Source organism: Podarcis muralis, chromosome 13 (assembly GCF_964188315.1).
Source record: "Podarcis muralis chromosome 13, rPodMur119.hap1.1, whole genome shotgun sequence".
Classification (NCBI taxonomy): domain Eukaryota; kingdom Metazoa; phylum Chordata; class Lepidosauria; order Squamata; family Lacertidae; genus Podarcis; species Podarcis muralis.
The window spans coordinates 21,754,570-21,776,018 of NC_135667.1; the positions used below are offsets into that span (position 1 = coordinate 21,754,570).

General features: G+C 42.9%; 1 protein-coding gene across 1 annotated transcript; it reads left to right on the plus strand.

The window, feature by feature from the left end:
• Positions 1-766: 766 nt before the first annotated feature.
• LOC114583220 (serine protease 27-like) lies at positions 767-15,706 on the plus strand. The gene is made up of 6 exons (XM_028704558.2): positions 767-1,211; positions 10,561-10,587; positions 12,110-12,272; positions 13,519-13,790; positions 14,462-14,631; positions 15,123-15,706. Exons 1-6 carry the CDS (start codon positions 1,061-1,063, stop codon positions 15,417-15,419), a joined length of 1,080 nt encoding a protein of 359 aa, XP_028560391.2. The 5' UTR covers positions 767-1,060; the 3' UTR covers positions 15,420-15,706.
• Positions 15,707-21,449: the final 5,743 nt, after the last annotated feature.

Here is a 21,449-nt window from a genome sequence, read left to right on the forward strand (position 1 = left end):
TGGCATCTGTTTCACCTCCACTGGGCAGGTGTTCCGTCATGCAGGGGCTAATGCACTGAATTCTGATTATAGAGATTTGATTTTGGGAGCCAGAGACACCTCCTAAAGCTCAGCCCCTGTCAATCTCTGTGATCTAGCTAGCCTATAGGGAACGAGGTACTATTTGTTTATTCTTGCAAGTCACCCTAGGATGAAGGGCGGAATACAGTGGTATCTCGGGTTACATACGCTTCAGGTTACATACGCTTCAGGTTACAGACTCCGCTAACCCAGAAATAGTACCTCAGGTTAAGAACTTTGCTTCAGGATGAGAACAGAAATTGCACGGCGGCAGCGCGACAGCAGCAGGAGGCCCCATTAGCTAAAGTGGTGCTTCAGGTTAAGAACAGTTTCAGGTTAAGAACGGACCTCCGGAACGAATTAAGTACTTAACCCGAGGTACCAGTGTATACTCATCATGTCCCTGAAGTTCAACTGGCCTTTACCAGAGGCCAAGCTTTCAGTGAGGCAGGCTCATTGTTGTGGAACTCCTTGCTAATAGAGGTTCAGCAGGAGTCACTTACCTCCCACGTATAATTTCTAATCTGCTAACCTCACCCTCCTGTTCCTCAACACATGGAAGTATTGAAGGCTAATTGGCCCATACAATCAGCCCCATCTTTTCCAAGAGCTGTGGTTTGGATTAAGCAGCCTCTTATATCTTCCTGGCTTTGCCATTTCTCCACCTCTTATATCTTCCTGGATACCATTTCTCCACCAGGTACTGGCACATCCTCCAGGGATGCAAGAGCGCAGCTGGCTGGATTCTCTGGATGGATATCTTAGGCTTCATCAGCCGGCTTCCCCACTTGGCTGCCAGACGCCACACTCGCAACCCAGCACATCAGTCAAACCAGTTTGGTGACATTGTGCCCGCCCTTCTGAGGGCTAGGTATTAAAGCATCTGCATCTTGGAGAGAAGCAAGCCCTGTCACCCCAGAGGGCATCCCTCTTGCCGCGCTCTCCCACTTCGGGGAGGACGGAGTGACAGCAGATCCGAAAACAAAAGAAAAACGGAATCATGGCAAGACAGCAAGGGGCACCCAGATTCGGCACCGCAGGAGTTCTGCTACTGATTTTGGCTTCCTTGATGATTCAAAGAGGGATCTGCAAGCAGTGGCATTATGGATATAATTCTTGTGAAAATGACCAGCAGATAATACCCGACAGAGGTAAGCGTTAGAAGCTCCCATTGCATTCATTTAGGCCACCTTTATTTCAACAATTTATATACTGCTTGAACAGCAGAGAACAAGCTCAACAAATGCAAGAAAGATTAAAACAAATCGGGTAATAACTATCAGATCAGAAATGCCTTAAAATGCTCTATGGGGAAGGATCATAGCTCAGTGGTAGATCACTTGCCTTGGGAGCAGAAGGTCCCGGGTTCAATCCCCCACATCTCCAGGTGGGGTTGGCAGAGACCGCCTGCCTGAAATCCTGGATAGCTGCTGCCAGTCTGTGTAAACAGTACTGAGCTAGATGGATCAACGGTCTGACTTGGTATAAGGTACTTTCCTATTTGCCTATGCTTTCTGAAATATAAGAAAGTATTCAGTAGGTGCCAGAAGTTTAACAGGGAGGGTCCCCCTGTCTGATCCCATTTGGAGGAGAGTTCCACCAAAGATTGTGGGATCGAGACACCTAAGAGTGGGTCTAGGATCCAGGATTCCTGAATCCTTTCACCAGTCCTGGGGGGGAAAGTAGTACTTCGGGTGTGGTGAATTTGGGAGGCAAAACACCTAAGGCTTCTAGGGGCAAACATTCAAGATCCTTGGAAAAGTGATCCTTTAGCCAGCTTCGTTTTTATTATTGTTAATGAACAGAGTGATTAAATGATGATAAAAAATGATATTTCTGTCCTTCTAGTGCGTGGTTAGGGCCAAAGAATGAATTCTAAGCTATGATTTTTAGTACAGAACCAGTAGTTGCCAAATGATTCTGGAGTAATTAGGTTAGTGCGGCCAAGCTGTGTTTGTTTTTGTTTTTTTTGGGGGAGGGTGGCATACAGGAGAAAAGTCTCTCTTGACCCACTGTGGAAAGGCTCCTGCTTTTCCTAATTCGACTCTATGGTAGTGATACCGAGTGGGTTTTATTTATATCTCACTTTTCTATTAAAATAATAACCAAAGCACATTACAAAAAAGAATACATGCGCACGCGCACACACACATAATAAGAGAGTGCAATGATACATCATTAAAACAAAACAAGAGTAGGAGACCACGGAGGAAAACATCAAGAGGCAGAAAAACTAAAATTAGACTTAACAATTAACAATAATTATACATTTAGTTTTTCTGCCTCTTGATGTTAATTGCTGCTTGAAATATTATTGCTAGACACTGGACAGATTTACTAGGGGCCACACTTCCAGCAAGTAGGTTTACTAGGAAACTCACTCATAAGCTAAGAAGCAAGAGGACAAAGCAAGACATTCCCCCCCCCCCAAACATGCTATGATTTTATTCAATATGTAAAAGATGACTCTTGCAATCTGAGTCCACATCCAACTTTTCAAAGTATATGGCTTCCCTGAGACAATGCAATAAACCATTCTGTACCTCTCTCCTCTCCCACAAACTCTCAATGCACATTGCTGTATGGGTTTGTAATGTGACTTTTTAATCTTTTAGCCTTTATCAGCCTGAGAATTCTGTAAAGATGCTCCTGACAGTATCCTCTTTCCCCTGCCCTCTCCAACCCAGTTATTCTTTTTATTGCTAGTTCCTTGTTTATGCTTGCATTTATATTTGCTACTGATCTCTGGATCCTATTTTGAAACAAAGTGCCTCCTCGAGATGTGCAAATCTGTAAAAATATGTTTGTTTTATATTTTTATATTTTTTATTTTAAAAACAATCAATAAAAACTATTGATATAAAAACTACAATTATATTGAGAATAGGGAAGAGTATTTTTCAATTCTCCACATTTCCACAACGGCTTTCAACATTTTAGTGCTATTTTATGCTACCATAACACACTTTTGTGTGCAATTTTGCCTAATATACACATTTTTTTGCAAAGCAACTTTGCCCCATATGCATTTTGTATGTCATTTCCACTAATATGTGCATTCATTTGCACACCTGCATTTCTGTGCACATTACTTGGCTGGAGAACTGGATTGCAAATTTTTTTTGGGAGAAATGCTAATTTCAAAGTATGGCTGTTCTTCAGTCCATATCTTGTTTCAGAAAGTGCAAACTGTGTAGACACGCCTTTAAATACAAACTGAATCAATCATAAAACTAGCAAGTTACTGATTATGGAAGAATATAATGAAAGGGATGGTAGTCATATGGTCTTTGGAAATTCCAGTGCTAGGTGAGGTGGGTGTACATGGATCGTATAACAACCCTTATAATTCCCCCCTATTTAGCATCATTCTGAAGCATTGTGGGTGATTAAAAAGGTGTGCTAGACACAGCTGCCCAGTCCTGTTTGGGTCACTGCTACTGCAGCCAGGTAAGCCCACTAACAGAGGGAGGGACCCACTAGAGGACACTTTGCCCAGGGAGCCCATCTCAAACTTTGAGCTAACCCTCCTTCCCACCCTGTGTAATCTTGCATATGGAAGGGAACTGAGACCATGGATGTCCTAACAACTGCAGTGGTTATATCTGGATGCACAGAAAGAAGAAGGGAGTGAGGAAGGGAGGTTGATACCAGAGAGCATTTCACACAGTCTAAACTTCTTTGGTCACCATCTCTCTTTCTCCTACAACACACCATAATATGTGGTGTAATATGTGGTTAAGCCTGCCTAGTGCTTCCTCTTTTGTTAGAAGTGGGCAGAAAAAGTATGTTGCCAAGTTCTGAACTGGCCCCAGGAGCATCACTTCAGGAGCAGGCTGGATCAACACCAGCTAGCAGGTGATAATGCTTATCTCTACAGCCTGGAAAAAAAGCAAACACCAGTGTTGCTGATTTCGGCATATCAAACAGCTGCTTCAAGGCATAAGAGCAAGCTAGGCTGGATTGGTTTCCTCATCTCCTGGCCAGTTGCCATCCTGATGTACAAATGCGAAGCTGAAGAAGGGGCCCATCCTGCTGATCCTAAAAGATGGCTGAGACGAGGAAAAGCGCTGTAGCTCAGTGGGAGACCATCTGCTTTGTGTGCAGAAGGTCCAAGATTCAACCCCTGGCCTTTTCAGGTAGGGCTGCAAATGCCCTCATTCAGAAGCCTTCCTTATTAGGTTGTCCCTAGCATCTGGTGTCCAGATTTTGCTGTCACAGAACATGGAATTTCCATGACTTTAGAGCCATTGATAGGCCTATTTCTTACCCCTCAGAGCAAATGTTTGGAGTCACTGTTGATGTGGCTGAGTTAGGGGTGGGTGGCACCACTTTGCAATAGTTCTGGTCCTACTTGGATGGTCATTTCCAGAGGGTGATGCTTGGTCAGTGCTCTTCAGCCACGTGGAGCCTTCAATATGGGTTCCCTCAAGGTTCACGTTTATCCCCTGTGCTATTTGGCATCTACATGAAACTGCTAAGTGGGGCTATCTGGAGTTTTGTCAGCAATATGCTGATGACACAAAGATCTACTTCTCCTTTACATCTGCAGTTATGGGAGTGGATGTGCTGGACCATTGTCTTGCTTCGGTAATGGACTGGATGAGAGCCAACGAACTGAAGCTCAATCCAGATAAGACTGAGACACTGTTAGGGGGTGGTTCCCTAGACCACGTGGGTGCCTGCTCTTGATGCGTAGTTTGTGGGTACTTCTGGATCCTTTGCTGTCACTTGAGGCTCAGGTGGTCTAAGTGGCCCGGAGTGACTTCCATCAACTTCGGTTGGTGGCCCAGCTGTGCCCCCATCTGGACAGGATTAGCCTAATTTCTGTTATCTATGATCTGGTAACCTGTAGGCTAGATTACTGCAATGCGTTACACCTTGGGCTGTATAAAATGGTTCGGAAACATCAGCTGCTGAAGAATTCAGTGGCCAGATGGCTCACTGGGGCAGGGCAGTTTGAGAATATTACACCAATCCTGGCCGAATTGCACTGGCTGCCAATTAGTTTCTAGGCCCAATTAATAGTGCTGGCTTTGATGTTAAATGGCTCAGGACTGCAATACTTGAAAGACCGCTTCTCCCCATATGAGATGACCTGGACCCTGCGATCATCAGCTGAGGCTCTTCTTCATGTGCCTCCTTCATGAGAGGTCTGGAGGGTGGCAACACGAGATCAGGCCTTTTCTGGAGTGGTTCCCCATTTGTGGAGTGGTTCCCCATCTCTCCAGGGGGATTCATCTGGCGCCTTTATTATACATCTTTTGGTGTTTCTCTTCTGCCAGGGCTTGGGCTGATTAGCATTCTATGTCCTTTTAAATGTGTGTGTGTGAGAGAGAGGGAGGAGATTATGGGTTTGGTTTGTTCTGGTTTTAATACGTATTTTGTGTTTTTATTTTGTATTTTTATGCTGTGAACCACCCTGAGATCTTCAGATGAAGAGCAGTGTATAAGTAATAATAATAATAATAATAATAATAATAATAATAATAATAATAATAATAATAATAATAAATAATAATAATAATAATATTGAGACCTGCCTAGCCCTGAAATAGAGAATTTGCTACTCTTGGTGACCCTTGCTTTCATGAATTCCCAGCTGCACACATATGGGTGGAGCTATTTGGAAAAAGAAGGGTGTGTGAGGTTTCTGGGAATGTTACATGATATTCCAAAAGATTATGGGATAAGCTGTTTGAGGACTTCTTGAGTGTGCTGTGTGCCAATCTGGGTGGTGTGGCTGATTGGATTAATTATGTATGGATTGTGTGCATATGGGGTGCGGATAATGTGTCTGTGATTCTAGTCCTGAATGATTTATGCAGTACTCTCTCTCTCTTGGAAAAAAAAATGAGATGCTGGTACTCATATCTTGATAAAAGTGTCATGGGTGTCAAAACAATATAGTTGCCATGGGCACCAAATAAGAAGGAGAAGGAGGTGATAGTACTTTCTACTGGTGGATATCATCACCCTTTGATCTAGGACAGAATGGTTGTTGAAGAAGCTTCCAGGATAATCCTACAGCCATGAATAAAAGGTAAAGGTAAAGGTACCCCTGCCCGTACGGGCCAGTCTTGCCAGACTCTAGGGTTGTGCGCCCATCTCACTCTATAGGCCAGGAGCCAGCGCTGTCCGCAGACACTTCCGGGTCACGTGGCCAGCGTGACAAGCTGCATCTGGCGAGCCAGAGCCGCACACGGAAACGCCTTTTACCTTCCCGCTAGTAAGTGGTCCCTATTTATCTACTTGCACCCGAGGGTGCTTTTGAACTGCTAGGTTGGCAGGCGCTGGGCCCGAGCAACCGGAGCGCACCCTACCACGGGGATTCGAACCGCTGACCTTTCGATCGGCAAGTCCTAGGCGCTGAGGCTTTAACCCACAGCGCCACCCACGTCCCACAGCCATGAATATTTTCCTGCAAAAGTTGTAGTTTGATGAGTCTGCCACTGGAGTCCCCTAGTTTCTTTTCACAGAACTGAAGTTCCCAGGGTTTCCCCTGGGAATGACTGTCAAACCAGTTTACATATGTAGCATCAATAGGCCCACATGGAAGTGGGAGGCAGCAATAAATAAATACTTGGGAATAAAATTTTCATTGTATTTATTGCTACAGTTGTCTGCAAATTATTATATGATGCAGGCTTCCTTGTTGTGAAACTCCACTGTGAAGTCTTCAAGCTAAAACCTTTATGCTGAAGAAATGGATGGTTAATTAGCTAATGATGATTTCCATAATTAGATCTGATATAACTTTATTTGTTCGCTTGCTCCTCTATGGCAGGTTAAATAGCTCCGTGACCACATGATTGACAAGCTGTAATTTAATCCTGAGGTTGGGAGAGTGGTTTTTAAACATTCCATGGCATCAGTTTAATGAATTCAAAGTCTGGCACTAATTGAACTAATGAATACTGAACACCAAGCTAATTGCACTAGATACATTTGCTCTTCAACTCATCTGACATAATGGTGCCAAGGTTCAAGGGAAGATTCCACTTCCCTTGAATTTAGTTTAAATACAGTGTTTAAATAATTTGCTCCCACTTAGCACATCTTATGCTTTCGTTCTTCTATTGTCCTGCTCATGAATTTGGGTGGTATTCATATACCATACAAATAATAATAGATTTGAAGTTGGCTTTTTCTAGGCAAATCAAAGTTAAAGCTAAGCATGATTTATTCTTGGATGGGTCAAATGTCAAACTGTGATTACATTTGCACATGGTTTTGCTCTTGTCCTTGTGACCATGCCAGAGGAGGAGCAGGGGAGTGCGAAAGGGGGGATCTGGGAGCCTGAGACTCATTTGTGTAGTGCTAATCCAGGGGTAGCCAATGTTGTAGTCTCCAGAGGCTGTTGGACTACATCTGATGGTGTAGTGCTCTGATGGTGTTTCCTGCTTGGCAGGGGGTTGGACTCGATAGCCCTTGTGGTCTATTCCAACTCTATGATTCTATCTCCCACAAGCCCCTGCCAGAATGGCCAATGGCCAGGGATGATGGGAGTTGCAGTCCAACCACAGCTGGACTGCCGCTGTACAAATCAATGGATAAAGGTGTATGCACATATCCACCCTCTTTCACGCCTTCCTCCCCCCCCCCGCCTGAAAGAACTGCATGCTAGTGCACGCCACAGCCCAAACCTCCAAGGGATATGGCACTCCCAAGGTCTATATAACCTTCCAACCTTTCTGTTGCTTGGGAGATTTTGTTAGCAGCTTGTGAATCACCTTAGTCATCCTGTCTTTGGATGTGACTGCACACCTCACCCTTTCCCATCTTGTATCTGTGGCTTTGCCATGGGTTGGGAAATCACTAATCTCACAGAACGGCACACCCTTATTTCTCCCATTGTAACAAAGCAAAAAAAAAAAAAAAAAGCAAACTGGAAAACAAAAAACCTAAAGCAAGATTCAATTTGTGTTGAGAAAGATAGTTCTGTCTGACGAATGGATTAGGATGATGTGAAATCATGAATTTTAAGATGGTGGGTTTTGACTCTGCATGTGTGAGATATATTAGAGCTGCTTGTCTGATTAGGAATATCCGTCAATTAATTGCATCCCTTTTAGTTTACTAATCTTAACTGATTGAGGTTGCATATGTTGCACATCAGGAAAAATCTGCATATACTACTGAGAATAGCATACAAAACTACATTATATTCTGGAAAGCTGTGCAAAACTATGCTTATTGGGCAGAATTACATATAAAACTGTGTATAGTAGGATAAATTTTCACAAACTGTTGCAGAAATGTGGAGAGCTGAACAATGAAAAAATGAGAAACTGAAACTGACAAATTCGCAGTGCACATTCAAAACGTTGTCTCAGAAGGAGTCCTGTTCAAAGCAGATCCCTGCAATTGATGTGCCTCAGTTAGTAATGCCCAACTTAAATCTTTTTCCTAGTTTCAGGCATCCTACCTGTAATTTATTTGTCAGATTCGGCATTCGTGCAGCCTGACAGAATTTGACATGGAAGTTTGACCTGGTGGTTATGGGCAAAGTGCACAGATCTTTCTTGGGTCTGACCGTGGGTTAGCAGCCAAACCTAACAAATGCATATTCTTGCTAGTTAGCATGAGAAGGGGCTAAGTCCATGGAGCTGTATGGCTGATAGGCAGATACTCAGACCATAGAAATGCAATTGGTAGAGAGGGCTCAGTGTAGGGTTGCCATATTTCAAAAAGTGAAAATCCAGACACAAAGGTCTTTGTCCTTTTTTCAGCAAAGTTGTTGAACTTTTCTTTTTGATTTTTAAAAAAGTTTTTGGTAAAATCTCAACAAAAAATATATTTTTGAGCTAATTTTCAAATGAAAATCACCAACATCTACACTACTGACATGGGCTGCCATATGTCGGAATTTCCTGGACATTTCAGTGATTTTCGCCCGGATGCTGCTTAAGGGGGCTGAATACCAGCTATGTCTGGAAAATTCTGGATGTATGGCAACCCTAGCTCCGTGCATATAGTATTTTGCCTATATAGTTTTTACTGCTACTGTTTCTGTGAACTGAAACTGAGAAACTGTAAACTGTCCTGGTGGTAGAGGGAGTAAAGCACATAGACTCTCCTACCTGAATCCTTGGCTTCCTTTCCAATGTAAAACAAAATACATTATACCAGACAATCAATGGTGATTACATGTTATAATAAATTGATTAGGATTGATTACATTTTTGGTTATGTCAGACACAGGTGATTAGATAAAATACAGTATATCAAATTTTTTTTAAAAAGCAATTATATTTGATTTGGAATGAATTAGATTGTGTGCATTTCTTGTAATCAGAAAGTACCACAATGGTTGGATGTAACTGGGATATATATTTAGAGAGAAAATGCTATACTGAAAATGAAAGGTTTTCTAGCACTGGATTCTCTTTAGCTTGAAAGGTATACAATTGATAGGCATATTTCAGATCCCTAATGGTAATCAGGTAAGTGGATGATCTCCAAACCAGCTATTGTTTCAGGAATTCCAAGAAGAAACTTCCAGGCAAAGATTTGCAATTCAAATTTATTGTGATGTCAACAGACTTGCTGTGTGCTCCCTGACAGGGTGGACTAATTCAGGGTGACTAATTCAGGAAACACTGCCCTGCATCTCAGTTGTCCTCATTTGCCCTCAGTGATGTCAGTGCATAGCTAAATCCGTTTAGCTATGTAATTGTGCTGCGCCTCAGTCAACCCAAATTTAATATCTTATATACTGCTTGATATAACAAAAACTCTAAGTGGTTCACACAAGCTGCAATCATAAAACTGCAAGCAAAAACAAGTCAGTACACAATATCGAAATGCAATAAATATCCAGTAAAGCATTGAGCAAAACGTTAAAACAAAAACACTGAAATTGCAAGTGCACTATTACCGTGATTTGGAGAAAAGACATGGTGGACCACATCCCTGAAGCATCTCTGACAGTGAAGGAAAAACTGGGCAAGATGGACAAAGCGTCTTCTGTCAAGGCAACTTCATGTGCTCCTTTCATTACATCATTAAATGATATTAATTTGATATCTACAAACTTAAGGAGTGCCCCCTTTCTTTTAGTAGGAAACACTTCCCATGAAACACTGTGCAGCAAAAAACAGTTCAGTTATTAGATCAGCTGTGCTCTCCTCCAACAGTGCATTGGCTGATGCCATTCACATTCAGTTGACATCTTATTGGCCAGCATCATGTGTTCCCACTGCTTGCCCTTGTCTGAGAGCTGCGAGATGGAGATCATGTCTTCTCCTGTCCATTTCACACCAAGGCTTAGGTACAAGGTTTAAGCACGGTGCCTGGGGAGGTGGGAGAGATTTAAAAAAGCAGTCTCAGCATCAGGATCTGGGGAGGATATTTGGGGCAATCCAATCCTCCCCCCCAATTATTTTCTTCTTCTTGGAATAAAAGTCCTGTGATTACTTCTGGTTTTTGATTGTGTATCTTTAGCTTTAAGCCCTGGGTCACAGTTGTCCCTGTTGATTCCTCCTCTTTCTGTTGCAGGTTATCATATGACCCGTTCCCATTGGGGTAAGTTTTTATCATCAGACTTTTTAACCTTTTACGCTGGGTTCTGGGGATAAGCAACCTGTGGCCCTCCAGATGTTGCTGGTGTGGGCAATGGTCAGGTATAATGGGAATTGGAAGGCAACAAATTGTCCATCCATGTCTTGTGCATTCCAGGGGACCCCACTAAGCAACACAATATGGACATCCACATCCTGCTTCTCTACTACAGACGTATCTTAGATCCTGGATCTTAGATCCATAGGTCACCTATGACAAGGCTAAAAGTGCAAATCTTTCTAGTGGGATGCAACAAATTCCCTATGAGCACAGGCAACCCAGGACTCAGCTATACAGCTGCAAATAAAATGTTTTAAGTGTGCTGTAAAGTGCATTATACAAATGTGACAGTAGATGGTGATGGTGAGCTATGGCAAATTCAATATATTTTTCAAAACGTTAAAAAAAGCATTTTCACTTTTTAAAAATATGTGTCTAGATTACACCACCATTACTTCTCAAAAGTTGTTTTAGCATGGAATTTGGTCTCCGTAGTTGGGGTAGATGGTTTCAATGCCTTTCATCTCTTGATATAAGGCAGCTTCCTATGTTCAAAACATGGGAGAGGTCTTGGTCTCCCCTTTGTTGTTCCCACAAAGGTTGTCTTTTCAGTTAGGGCAACACCAGTCCCTCACACCTGTTAAATTTGAAGTTTGATGCAAAATTCAGAATGCTGAGAATCTTGTAGTGTCTTTAAAAGCAAGCTTACGAGGTCTCGTGGCTGAAACAAAATGAATCTGAAAATGAAACATAGTAAGGTGACGCAGTTCAGTGCTCTGTGTTATCCTTTTTCCCTCTTTGTGCCTAGCAAAAATAGAATAAGACTGCAATCCCTTTACACACTTGCCTGTGTTTAAGCCCTCTTGTTAGTGGAACTTACTTTCCAGTTCATAGGCTGCGCCGCATATTAGACACAAGATGTAGACATGTGCCAAATCTACTTCCTTTGCAAAATGCATTGTCTAGACTTTGGAAAAAATGGAAATAAAACCAGTATCCCTCCACAAATTTTCCATTCCCCACTCCTCCATGAGTGATTTTAAACCTCTGGTCACACAAGAAGGCATCCATTGAAAATATCACCATTCTAATCTCTGAAAGGCTTTCAGTATCATCACCAGCACTTGAATTAGGCTCAGAAACAAACTGGAACCTAGTGCCATTGCCTTAGCAAGAGAAGCACATGTACCCAGCAGGTGGGCCCCTATTAACAGTTGGCCCACTGCATTCTAGAACTTTTGGAGTTCTTGGAACTTTTCAAAGGCAACCCCAAATAGAACACAACAGTAATTTCGGAGTGATGCAACTAAGGCCTCAGATGATCACTCAGAGAACAGGATGCTGGGCCAGATTTGGCCTTTCGTCAGATCCAGCAGGGCTGCTCTCCTGTTCTTAAGGAGTGTGTTGACTTAGCCAGATGTGCAGTGTGCAGAACAGATTGCTCCCAGTGTTGAGTTTAACCCCACCCATCTCTTTCTTTTCCTAGTATGTGGGCGACCAATCACCCTGAATAGAAATGTTGGGGGTGAGGACTCTGTGGAAGGTGAATGGCCATGGCAGGTCAGTGTGAAGAAGATGGGCAAGCATATCTGTGGAGGGGCTTTGATAACCCATGATTGGATTGTGACCGCAGCACATTGCTTCCCACCGTGAGTAACCCAGAAATGGCTCTTTTCCTCCCACCTGCAGTCCACTGAGCCCAAGACTCTTTACAAGTCAGGTGGAAAACTATCCTATAAATGCACCCCCCCCCAATGAAAAGGCCCTGTTCTCTATGTCATCCATGTCATCTCAGATGTTGTGGGAACTATAAGAAAAGCCCAGAAGATATAGGCTGTTTTCAATATATAGATAAGTTTGCCTGAAGATGTGTCATCCTTTGGATATCCTGGCCCAAGCCCTGCAGGTCTCTGTGTTAGACTACAGTCTTGGGGGTAATGCAGATTATGTCCAAGGCAAAGAATCCAGTTGTCTATAGACTACAACCCTGGTCATCTATCTTTCAAAAATAATCTCTGCTGAATTTCTCTCCTGACCATTGTAATTCCCCACTCAGCGTTCCTATTCCTTGGAAACCAGGTTGCATATTTTAATTTATACATCCACTGCATTTCTGTTTCTAAAAATAAACTGAAGGCAAAGATTATGAGGCAGCTTCATATTGTTTTAATGTTTCACAGTATGTTAAAGCTTATAAGGTTCTGCAAATTCTGCTTTCCAGACCCAGGCTTAAGAATAAAATATTAAAGTTCAGCACCAGTTATCTTGATTAGTTTGCAAAAGAGCTGAGATATAGACACATGTTTCTATTAAAGTGCCTTAACAAAAGGTATTTTCAGGGCTTTTCCCCCCAGCTGGAACTCATCGCAAATCAGTTCCAGCACCTCTCAGGTGGGTGCCATTGCCATTCTAAGAGATTGAGGGAGGTGTTCATGATTAGTTCCGGCACCTCTTTTTTGAGAAACACAGCACTGGGTATCTTAATGAACTTCCCAAGGACATGAAATTAACAAGGAGCTCTGATCCAATGTGTTAGCTCAACTGCTGCAAGGCTTATTTTAATTAGCTGAAAGAATTGTTTGGCAAGATGATTTGTTTTGATCTGGTAAACTTTGCTCTTGGCAAGCTTCCTAGCTGTAAGATGCTTCAGATAAAGTGTACCCAGAACAAAGGCAGAATGGGAAATCAGAATCAGAATGCCCATGGGACCATCTCAGGCTTAAAGTGCAGGTTTCCCCAATGTGTCCCCCCTTTTTGTTGTTGTTGCAAATTTGAGATAGTCTGAATGCTTCCCTGGGTCTAATAGCATCCCAAAGCTTCCTGATCCCAGCCAAGTAAATTGTATGCAATGGCGACAATGTTCCTCATAGCAATTTTTCATCCATCCCCTTGCAGAGAAGGTGATCTCTCCCAATACTCTGTGCTGCTAGGGGCCAACAAACTGGAGAATTCCTGGCCCCACAAACAGTCCATAGGAGTTGGAGACATAATCAGAAATCCCCGCTATGCAGGGGAGGCCACAAGCGGAGACATCGCCTTGGTGAGGCTGATCTTCCCAGTGAGATTCACCAATTACATCAGCCCAATCTGTGTACCTGCACCCAACGTGGACTTTCCTGCAGGCATGATGTGCTGGGTCACTGGCTGGGGAGATATCAGCGAAGGACGTGAGTACTGGGAGAGGGGAAAATGTTAGAACTGGACAAGGTTTCCTTTCTTGTCCAGGAAAATGCAAAATAATAATGATGCACCCTTCCTGCTCTATAAAGCCTGTTTCTAAGATCTGTGCCCCAACTTTCCTTTCCCTTGTAATGGGATTTGCTGAGAATATGTATCAATGCTTTGAAAAAATACTGTGATCAATGGTTAGTGGTCATGATGGCTGTATGCTAATTCTGGGATCAGAGGGAGAAGGCTGCTGCCCTTGTGTCTTGCTTGTAGGCATCTGATTGGCTAGTGGGGGAAGCAGAGTGCTGGAGGGGAAAAGCAGAAGCTCAGTGCTAGAGCACATGCTTTGCACTCCAGCATCTCCAATATATTACAAATGCCCAGCCTGCTTGAAGAAAATTAAGAACTTGACTTACATCTGGAGCCTGGTAAGTATGCTAGAAGTAAAGGTTGGTCTTGCATGTTACCCAACAATTGGAAACTAGTAAAAACTTTGTTCCAGCTGATTGCATCTATACCCTAAAGGTATACTTGACTGACCTTCTTGCACATCTGTTTACGGTGTGCCTTCCAACTCACAAATGGATTGTGCAAGTGGTAAAGGAAATATAATAAAATGATAACCGTGTCTCCATGTTTCTGCTTCACTATCCCATGTTCTTCACTTCAGAGGATCTGCCTTCTCCAAAGAAGCTCCAGAAGCTTCAGGTGCCCATAATAGATCTTCAGACCTGCAGACGGCTCTATAGTATTGACATGGGACCAAACCTGCCCCAGAAACCCATCCAGGATGACATGATGTGTGCCGGGTATGCTGAGGGTATGAAGGACACGTGTAAGGTGAGGGATTTCTCTCATCAAGACCTGCCTTCAGTTCCACATGGATAAGGTCCTTCCTGTCTCACTTGCTATCCAATTCTATTATTCTTTAAGACATTTGATATTCAGCCTCGCCATTGAAAAGAGACCGCATGAGATGGCATACATTAACTGTCCAGGGGTCCTTTACCTTTTCCCTTGTGGGTCCTGCTTGTGGGCTTTCCTGGGGCATCTGATTGGTCCCTGTAAGAACAGAATGCTGGACTAGATGGGCCTTTGGCCTGATCCAACAGGGCTCTTCTCATGTTCTCACCCCCTCCCCACAAAAAAACTATGCATTCCCAAACATCTTCTCCACCCTCAACATATGCTTCTTTGTAAAATGCATCTTGCTTTAGTTTCTAAGCTGAGAGCTGCACTGCTGGGAAGTATGAGAAGGTTTCCCCACCTCCTAACAACCATGCCACACTGAATCACAAATGGATCTAACACCCATCTTTGTGTTGGCCTAGGGTGATTCTGGTGGCCCACTGATGTGCAAGATGAACCAGGAATGGCTCTTGGCTGGTATTGTCAGCTGGGGAGAAGGCTGTGCTGAGAAGAACCGCCCTGGCGTGTACATCCGCCTTACCGCATACCACGACTGGATTCACAGGATTATCCCCAATTTGGAATTTGTCGAACCTAGGAGGGGTTACAACACCAGGATCAGGAATCCAGGCACTTCTGGAGCTGTTGGGAGGGGACAGGCCTTCATAACTGCCCTGCTCCAGGTTTTGGTGTGGACCCTTATTCATATCTTGCCATAGGATCTGTGGGAAAAAGAAGTTACAAGTGGTCAAGTGCTGCGGGGTTACCTCTCATCTCATCTTTCTCACATTTCTTGGTCACGCCTAACTTCATCTGCCCAGGATTCTAATAACTACTATCCACTTGGCCGTGAGCAGCACTTGCACAGGGAGATACAAATGCAGTGAGCGCATGGATGCCTCTGCAGACATAGAGATGGTTTGGTGCTTCCTTCTCAACAGGGGGATGCAACACCCTTTCTCATGACCCCTACTAGCCACTGTCTCCTTTCTTGCCACAAAACTTTTACATACAACTTTTACATGGTGCAATCAGAAATCATGGGTAGCTGGGGCGGGGGGGGGCATCATCATGGAATCATCATGTGCCTGTTGTTGGGTGATGCCTTAAGGCAGGGGTGCCCAAACTTTTTTCAAAGAGGGCCAGATTTGATGAAGGCCTGCGAAATGGAATTTGGACATGCCTGCCTTAAGGGACAGAGTTGGACCTCTGAGGCAAATTAATTGAGGCTCAAACTACAGAAAACGCTCAGCTGTCTGATTCCCCCACTTGTTGTTTTTTTTTTTTTAAAGGCAAAACAGCTTTGTAAACTGTCTTAAACTTTTCATGACACTGAAAATCAGCTACCTGAGGTAGCTGCCTGATTCATGGTAAATGCCAATTCCTACCTCTGATACTGAACTTGCTTTTTACTGGATCAAAGTTGAAAAGCAAAGTCATCAATGTATTTGATACATTCGAATTTCTAAAGATTAGCATTATCTTCACCTCTCCTTCCCCTGCCCAGGTCAGTGTATCACAATATGCATTAAAAAAAAAAAAAAGTTTCAACTTTAGGATGCTAGTGTTATGACTATTTTAAAAGTCCATATTTCAGTCTAATACAAAACTGTCTGTTTGGAATACGTATGCTTGAAACAGGTTTGTGTAAGAGTTGCTTCAAGGAATCCTTACCTTTACTCCCTCTTTATCTATTTCTATCTGCCCACATCACTTTATGTTTTCAAGTATACCTGAAATACAAAATTATAGTGATTTTATGACAATTTCATTGTCATGGCAACCTGGGAGTTGCAGTTTGGGAATAATGGTCTGTTAGGCAGTGTTTCCTCACAGAACTGCAATTCTCAGGAGGAAAGAATAACTTTCAAAGTAATTAAAAACTGTGATGTAGATGTGCCCTTAATTAATCACATGCACTATTCCTCAGCTGGCCATGACACTAAGCAGCAGCCATTATCCTGTCTTCTATGGGTTTAACTATTTTCCATTACACCAACCAAATTATTAGCAATCATGTAGTGGGTTTCGGAGAAAATTGAAGATGAGGCATGGACACCCTGATGGTGACTGGCACCACAGTACAAGGGCAAGGGAGATCTAAGTCTTCCCTCCTTAACTGTGATTTGGTAAATATAATCTCCCATACAGTAGTTAGCATTAAGGGGAAAAAACCATTCCCATTGACAGCAGTACTTCGCCCCCTCTAATGTTATCTGCTGGACTGGGCAAGGGAATATTTTTACTGAGACCAGAGTTGGGGAGGGATGACTTAACCCTCCCCTCCCTCACATACTGCAGTGGTGATTACAGCTGGCTCGACCCCGCAGCCAGGTATTTAATTAAAACAAATTCATGACATCATAGCTAATCACATTGCTAGCACAATGTGTAGTTAGGGGCCTTACGTTTTGCTTCCTTTATGGAGTCCAGAGCCAGATGCCCTGAAACTTTAGCTCTCAAAATATGCTCAAGAATCTTGTAAATGAATGAAAAGTGGAAAAAATTAAAGGGGCGGAAAAGTGAAAAAAATGAGGGGTGGGAAAATTAAAGGGGGAGTGTTTAAAGTGTTGGCCACTGGAGTGTATGGTTTGTGTGATTTGCAAAACGTCACATATTAATAAAATACTTTGCTTAATAAAATCCTTTGTTGGTGTTCAAAGGCTCTTTAATGGTGTATTAAAGTAGCTGGAATAAACAGCAGCACTGATGAAAGATTAAAGCAGAAGGGGAAAATAATGTAATGCACATTGGATGAAAACAGCCAAGAAAAACAGTCAGATGTCACTTATCAGCTTTCAGTATATCCCTTTTCTGCCCAAGGTGGAGCAATTAATATAAGCTAGGAACACCTTTCAGTAGCTGTACGAGGTGAAATAATGTTAACATGTTGTTTCAACAAGTGGGCGGAACGAAACCCAGGTGCCATGGCTGCCAAATCTATGCAACAAGGGCAGAGCAGGAGCAGAAAGACATACTGTTCTGAAAAACACACCACAGAATGGCAATTATGGCCACAACCCCAGCATCAGTTACACCACCAGCAGCATCTCTCTATCATGGCTCACTGCAGTGACAACCTGCCCCCCCTCCCAAGATGCTCAGACATGTAGGGAGCCAGTACATTGGTGCTGGCAGGCACCTCCACCCACTGACCCACCTAAATAGTAAGTTGCCTTGTGACTGCTTCTAGTTGGAAAAATCAAACACGAACATACCTAAATAATAATGCCCTTCATTATGTGCACAATGACACCACAGCACCTCCATGCTGGGAGACCTTGCTTCTCTGAGATCCCAGGTAGCCCGGAAGGAAGAGCTGGGGTAAGACATTTTTCTGCCTGAGGTGGAGCAATGAATGGCACATCTCTCACACACATGTCTAGGTGCGTAGGACTCAAGGCTGGTCAAGTCACTTTTTTTGGACACCTGAGGCAGAAAACTCCCACAAGCAACTTTCCTTGACCCTGGCAATCAAAATGGATTGGGCCAGATTAAACGAACTTGGTGTGCTAGTAAAAGACTGCACAAGGGCTCCCATGAGCGTAATGGGGCTTCCCCCATGCTTCCTGGCCACTTGCCCCCACATCTTCCCCAAATCTGCTCTGGGGAGTCAGGAGAGCTCCCAGAACAGCATACAGAGGGAGGAAAAGGGAGACAAACACCAGAATGCTGTTGCTACCCAAACAGCCACCGTCCTCCTGCCAACCTTACCCCAATTGTCCTGAATTTTATTGCGTAGGTGAGGGGAACCTGTGGTTCTCCAAGTCCCATCTGCCCCAGCCAGCATGGTCAGGGTTGATGGGAGTCATAGTTCAAAATATATGGAGGGCACCCGGGTGGGGAGGGATGTAGAGTGCCATGCACATTGATACTGCTGTATCAACAACAGTTGTCTCCCTAGCATCTGTTATATGGAGGCTTTTTGAAATATGGCAACCATACTTCAGATATAAAATGTGTGTTTTCATATAACAGTGTCCTGGAACGGGTTTTCCAATGCTTTCCAGATATAAGCCTTCAACAATCTCTTTAAGAAATGGAGCAGCAGTCAGAACATGATGATGATGATGATGATGAATAATTTATTTATACCCCACCCATCTGGCTGGGTTTCCCCAGCCACTCTGGGCAGCTGCCAAGAGATTAAAAACAGAATAAAACATCAAACATTAAAAACAGGGCTGCCTTCAGATGTCTTCTAAAAGTCAGATAGTTGTTTATTTCCTTGACATCTGATGAGTTTGAAATCCATTGTTTTTTTTCTTGTTGCTGTTCTTTCACCTTAGCTATATGTACTCATATGTTCCCTGCTTCCCTGAAATGCACACTTTAACAAAATCATTGGATGCTGTGTTCTACAAAGCTGGAAAGACACAGCTTATAGACATTTCAAAACACGCCTCAGGGCTTCTGTGTTCCAGTTCTGAAGAACATTCTGCTTTCCTCTAGTAAAGCAATTGTGCACTTGGTAGTGATGAAAGAGGCTGCATATTAATCTGCCAAGTTTCAAAAAAAATGAAGAAGTGGTAAATGCAGCCTCTTCACAATCTTGACATTGTTTAACACTGATGAAAGCAGAGTTGCGAAAGTCTAGATTATTTATTAGCATCTGCAGAGCCAATCAAATCATATTATTAAATATATACTGCAGGATGCACAAGACTCCTACAAATCAAGGTCAAAAGGTTGACCGAGGTTGCAACACTATATACACTTACCGGGGAGTAAATCCCATTGAACTTATTAGGGTTTACTTCAGGTAGACATGTATAAGTTTGTACTGTTAAAAAATAAATACCCTATACTATGTATCACACGCTCCGAACCTGGTTGTGCATTGGCCACAACCTTTTGTACAGCAGGCTAGTTTCTTCATACTCTCACACCCCTCTCTACTCTACCCCCCCATTCAGGCAAACAAAAATCCGAGTTCAAAGGACACAGTCCAGCCAGGCAAAAACACCTGAGGAAGGTACAAAGCAGGGCCAATAAGTGGTGTGATTCAAGAGGGTGTGGGGTTATGGGGAAAGTCCTGAGAGCCAGACAAAGAGACTCCTGGACCTGAGGTTTCCCTTTCTCTGAACCAGATGCCCAGCTTGTTAAAAAAAAGAAAAGAGTCAAGGTTGGATTTTCAGCCAGCTGCATTCCTCTTACAAGTATGATGCAGAATAGTTTATACAAACCTCATTAAACGGTAAATTTTACAAGTCCTTGGAGGCAGCATCCCCCGAGTGTGATTGGTGGCTTGTCAGCTTTAGACTGTGTTGCAAATGAGAATTTATGAGATGACTATTCATGACAGAAGATAAGAAAGCCAAGTGCCTGTCTCTCAACATGGAGGCTACTCTGATTAGTGCCTCTGAAATCCCCAGCTCTACAAATATTTGTAGCTCTTTAAACCTGGTTTGCACAAGCTACATCAGTTCCCAGGCCCATGGGCTGCTAGGGATGTTAGATATTTGGGAGGCTTGCTTAAGTTTATAGCAGGGTTTTTTTTGGAAACCTAAATTTAACAGAAGAAAAACACATGGCACCCAGTTTATTGGGGGTGGGTGGAGATGGAATTCTGAAGCAAGAGCTATTCTCATCAAATGCCCTACTTGTGGTCCGCACCACTGTTTGGTTTGTTCTTTTGATGGAGTTTTTGTTTATATTATTTATTGAAATTGTGGTTTTTTAATGGATACTGCAAGTTTTGTATATTGGTATCTTTCTTTTCCTGTATATTTATATTGTTCTTTTATTGCACTGTTCCCTGCTCTGGGATTGAAACATTCAGCGAAGAGTGGGTTATAAATATTAGGGTTAGGCACTGGATTTGGCTGAGTCCTGAGGCAAATTGGGTTTATTTGGGCACCAGCCAAGTTAGGTTAAGAAAGCCACAGGATCGCTGAGTGTCTGTGTCCTGCCATTTTTGGAAGTGGGTCCCACATTATTTGCTGCCTAATGCTCCTCTTTGTTTTTTTAGTATACACTGTGCTGCTTTGCTTTGCCTTCTCCACTCCCTCAGTGCCAACAGGAAGAGGTGAAACAGCACACAAACAGTGCACACTCAACAATCATTGAAGTACAAAAAAGGTAGATTGCTCTGAAAATTTCTTAGTCAGCAGATCCCATGGGAGAAGTATTTGAGAAGCAGCTCATGGATTTCAAGAAGAGCTGCTGAAAGGGAGATGAGAGTAAGATGTATGGGCTCCATAGTTTCCGTTTAGACAAACTTTTATCCAGTATTCCAAATGAAGTTTTTAACTTGGGGTGAACTGAAAAGCTCTTAAAAGAAAATGTGAGATAGAAATATAATGATATATGCATTTCCTGCTTACGAAACACAATGTGTTCCTGGAAATCATTCATTAGGCAAGTGTTTGCATAAGAAGTCCATAATTTCCATTATTTCCTATGGAAACATTTCTAATCAGGGATTTGTCCAATCCCCATCCCCACCTGATTTCTTCCTGAAATGGCTGCAACCAATCAGTAAAAGAGAGACAAAGGCAAAAATTGATTTGTCCAGTTCCCCTGGACTCTGATTCATCTGTTCAGGTATCTGAATTTGCAGAGTGTATAGTGAGGTTTGGGCATAATTCTTTATGCTTGAATATGTAAATTTACAAAAAGTGAGGGGGCGGATAGTGGGACCTCTGTGTTGATAGATAAATAAGATTTATCTGTGCTGACTACTATAAATATTCTGCTCTGCATATTTGCAACTCTAGATCATAAACTAAAACAAAGGTTGCAGGTTC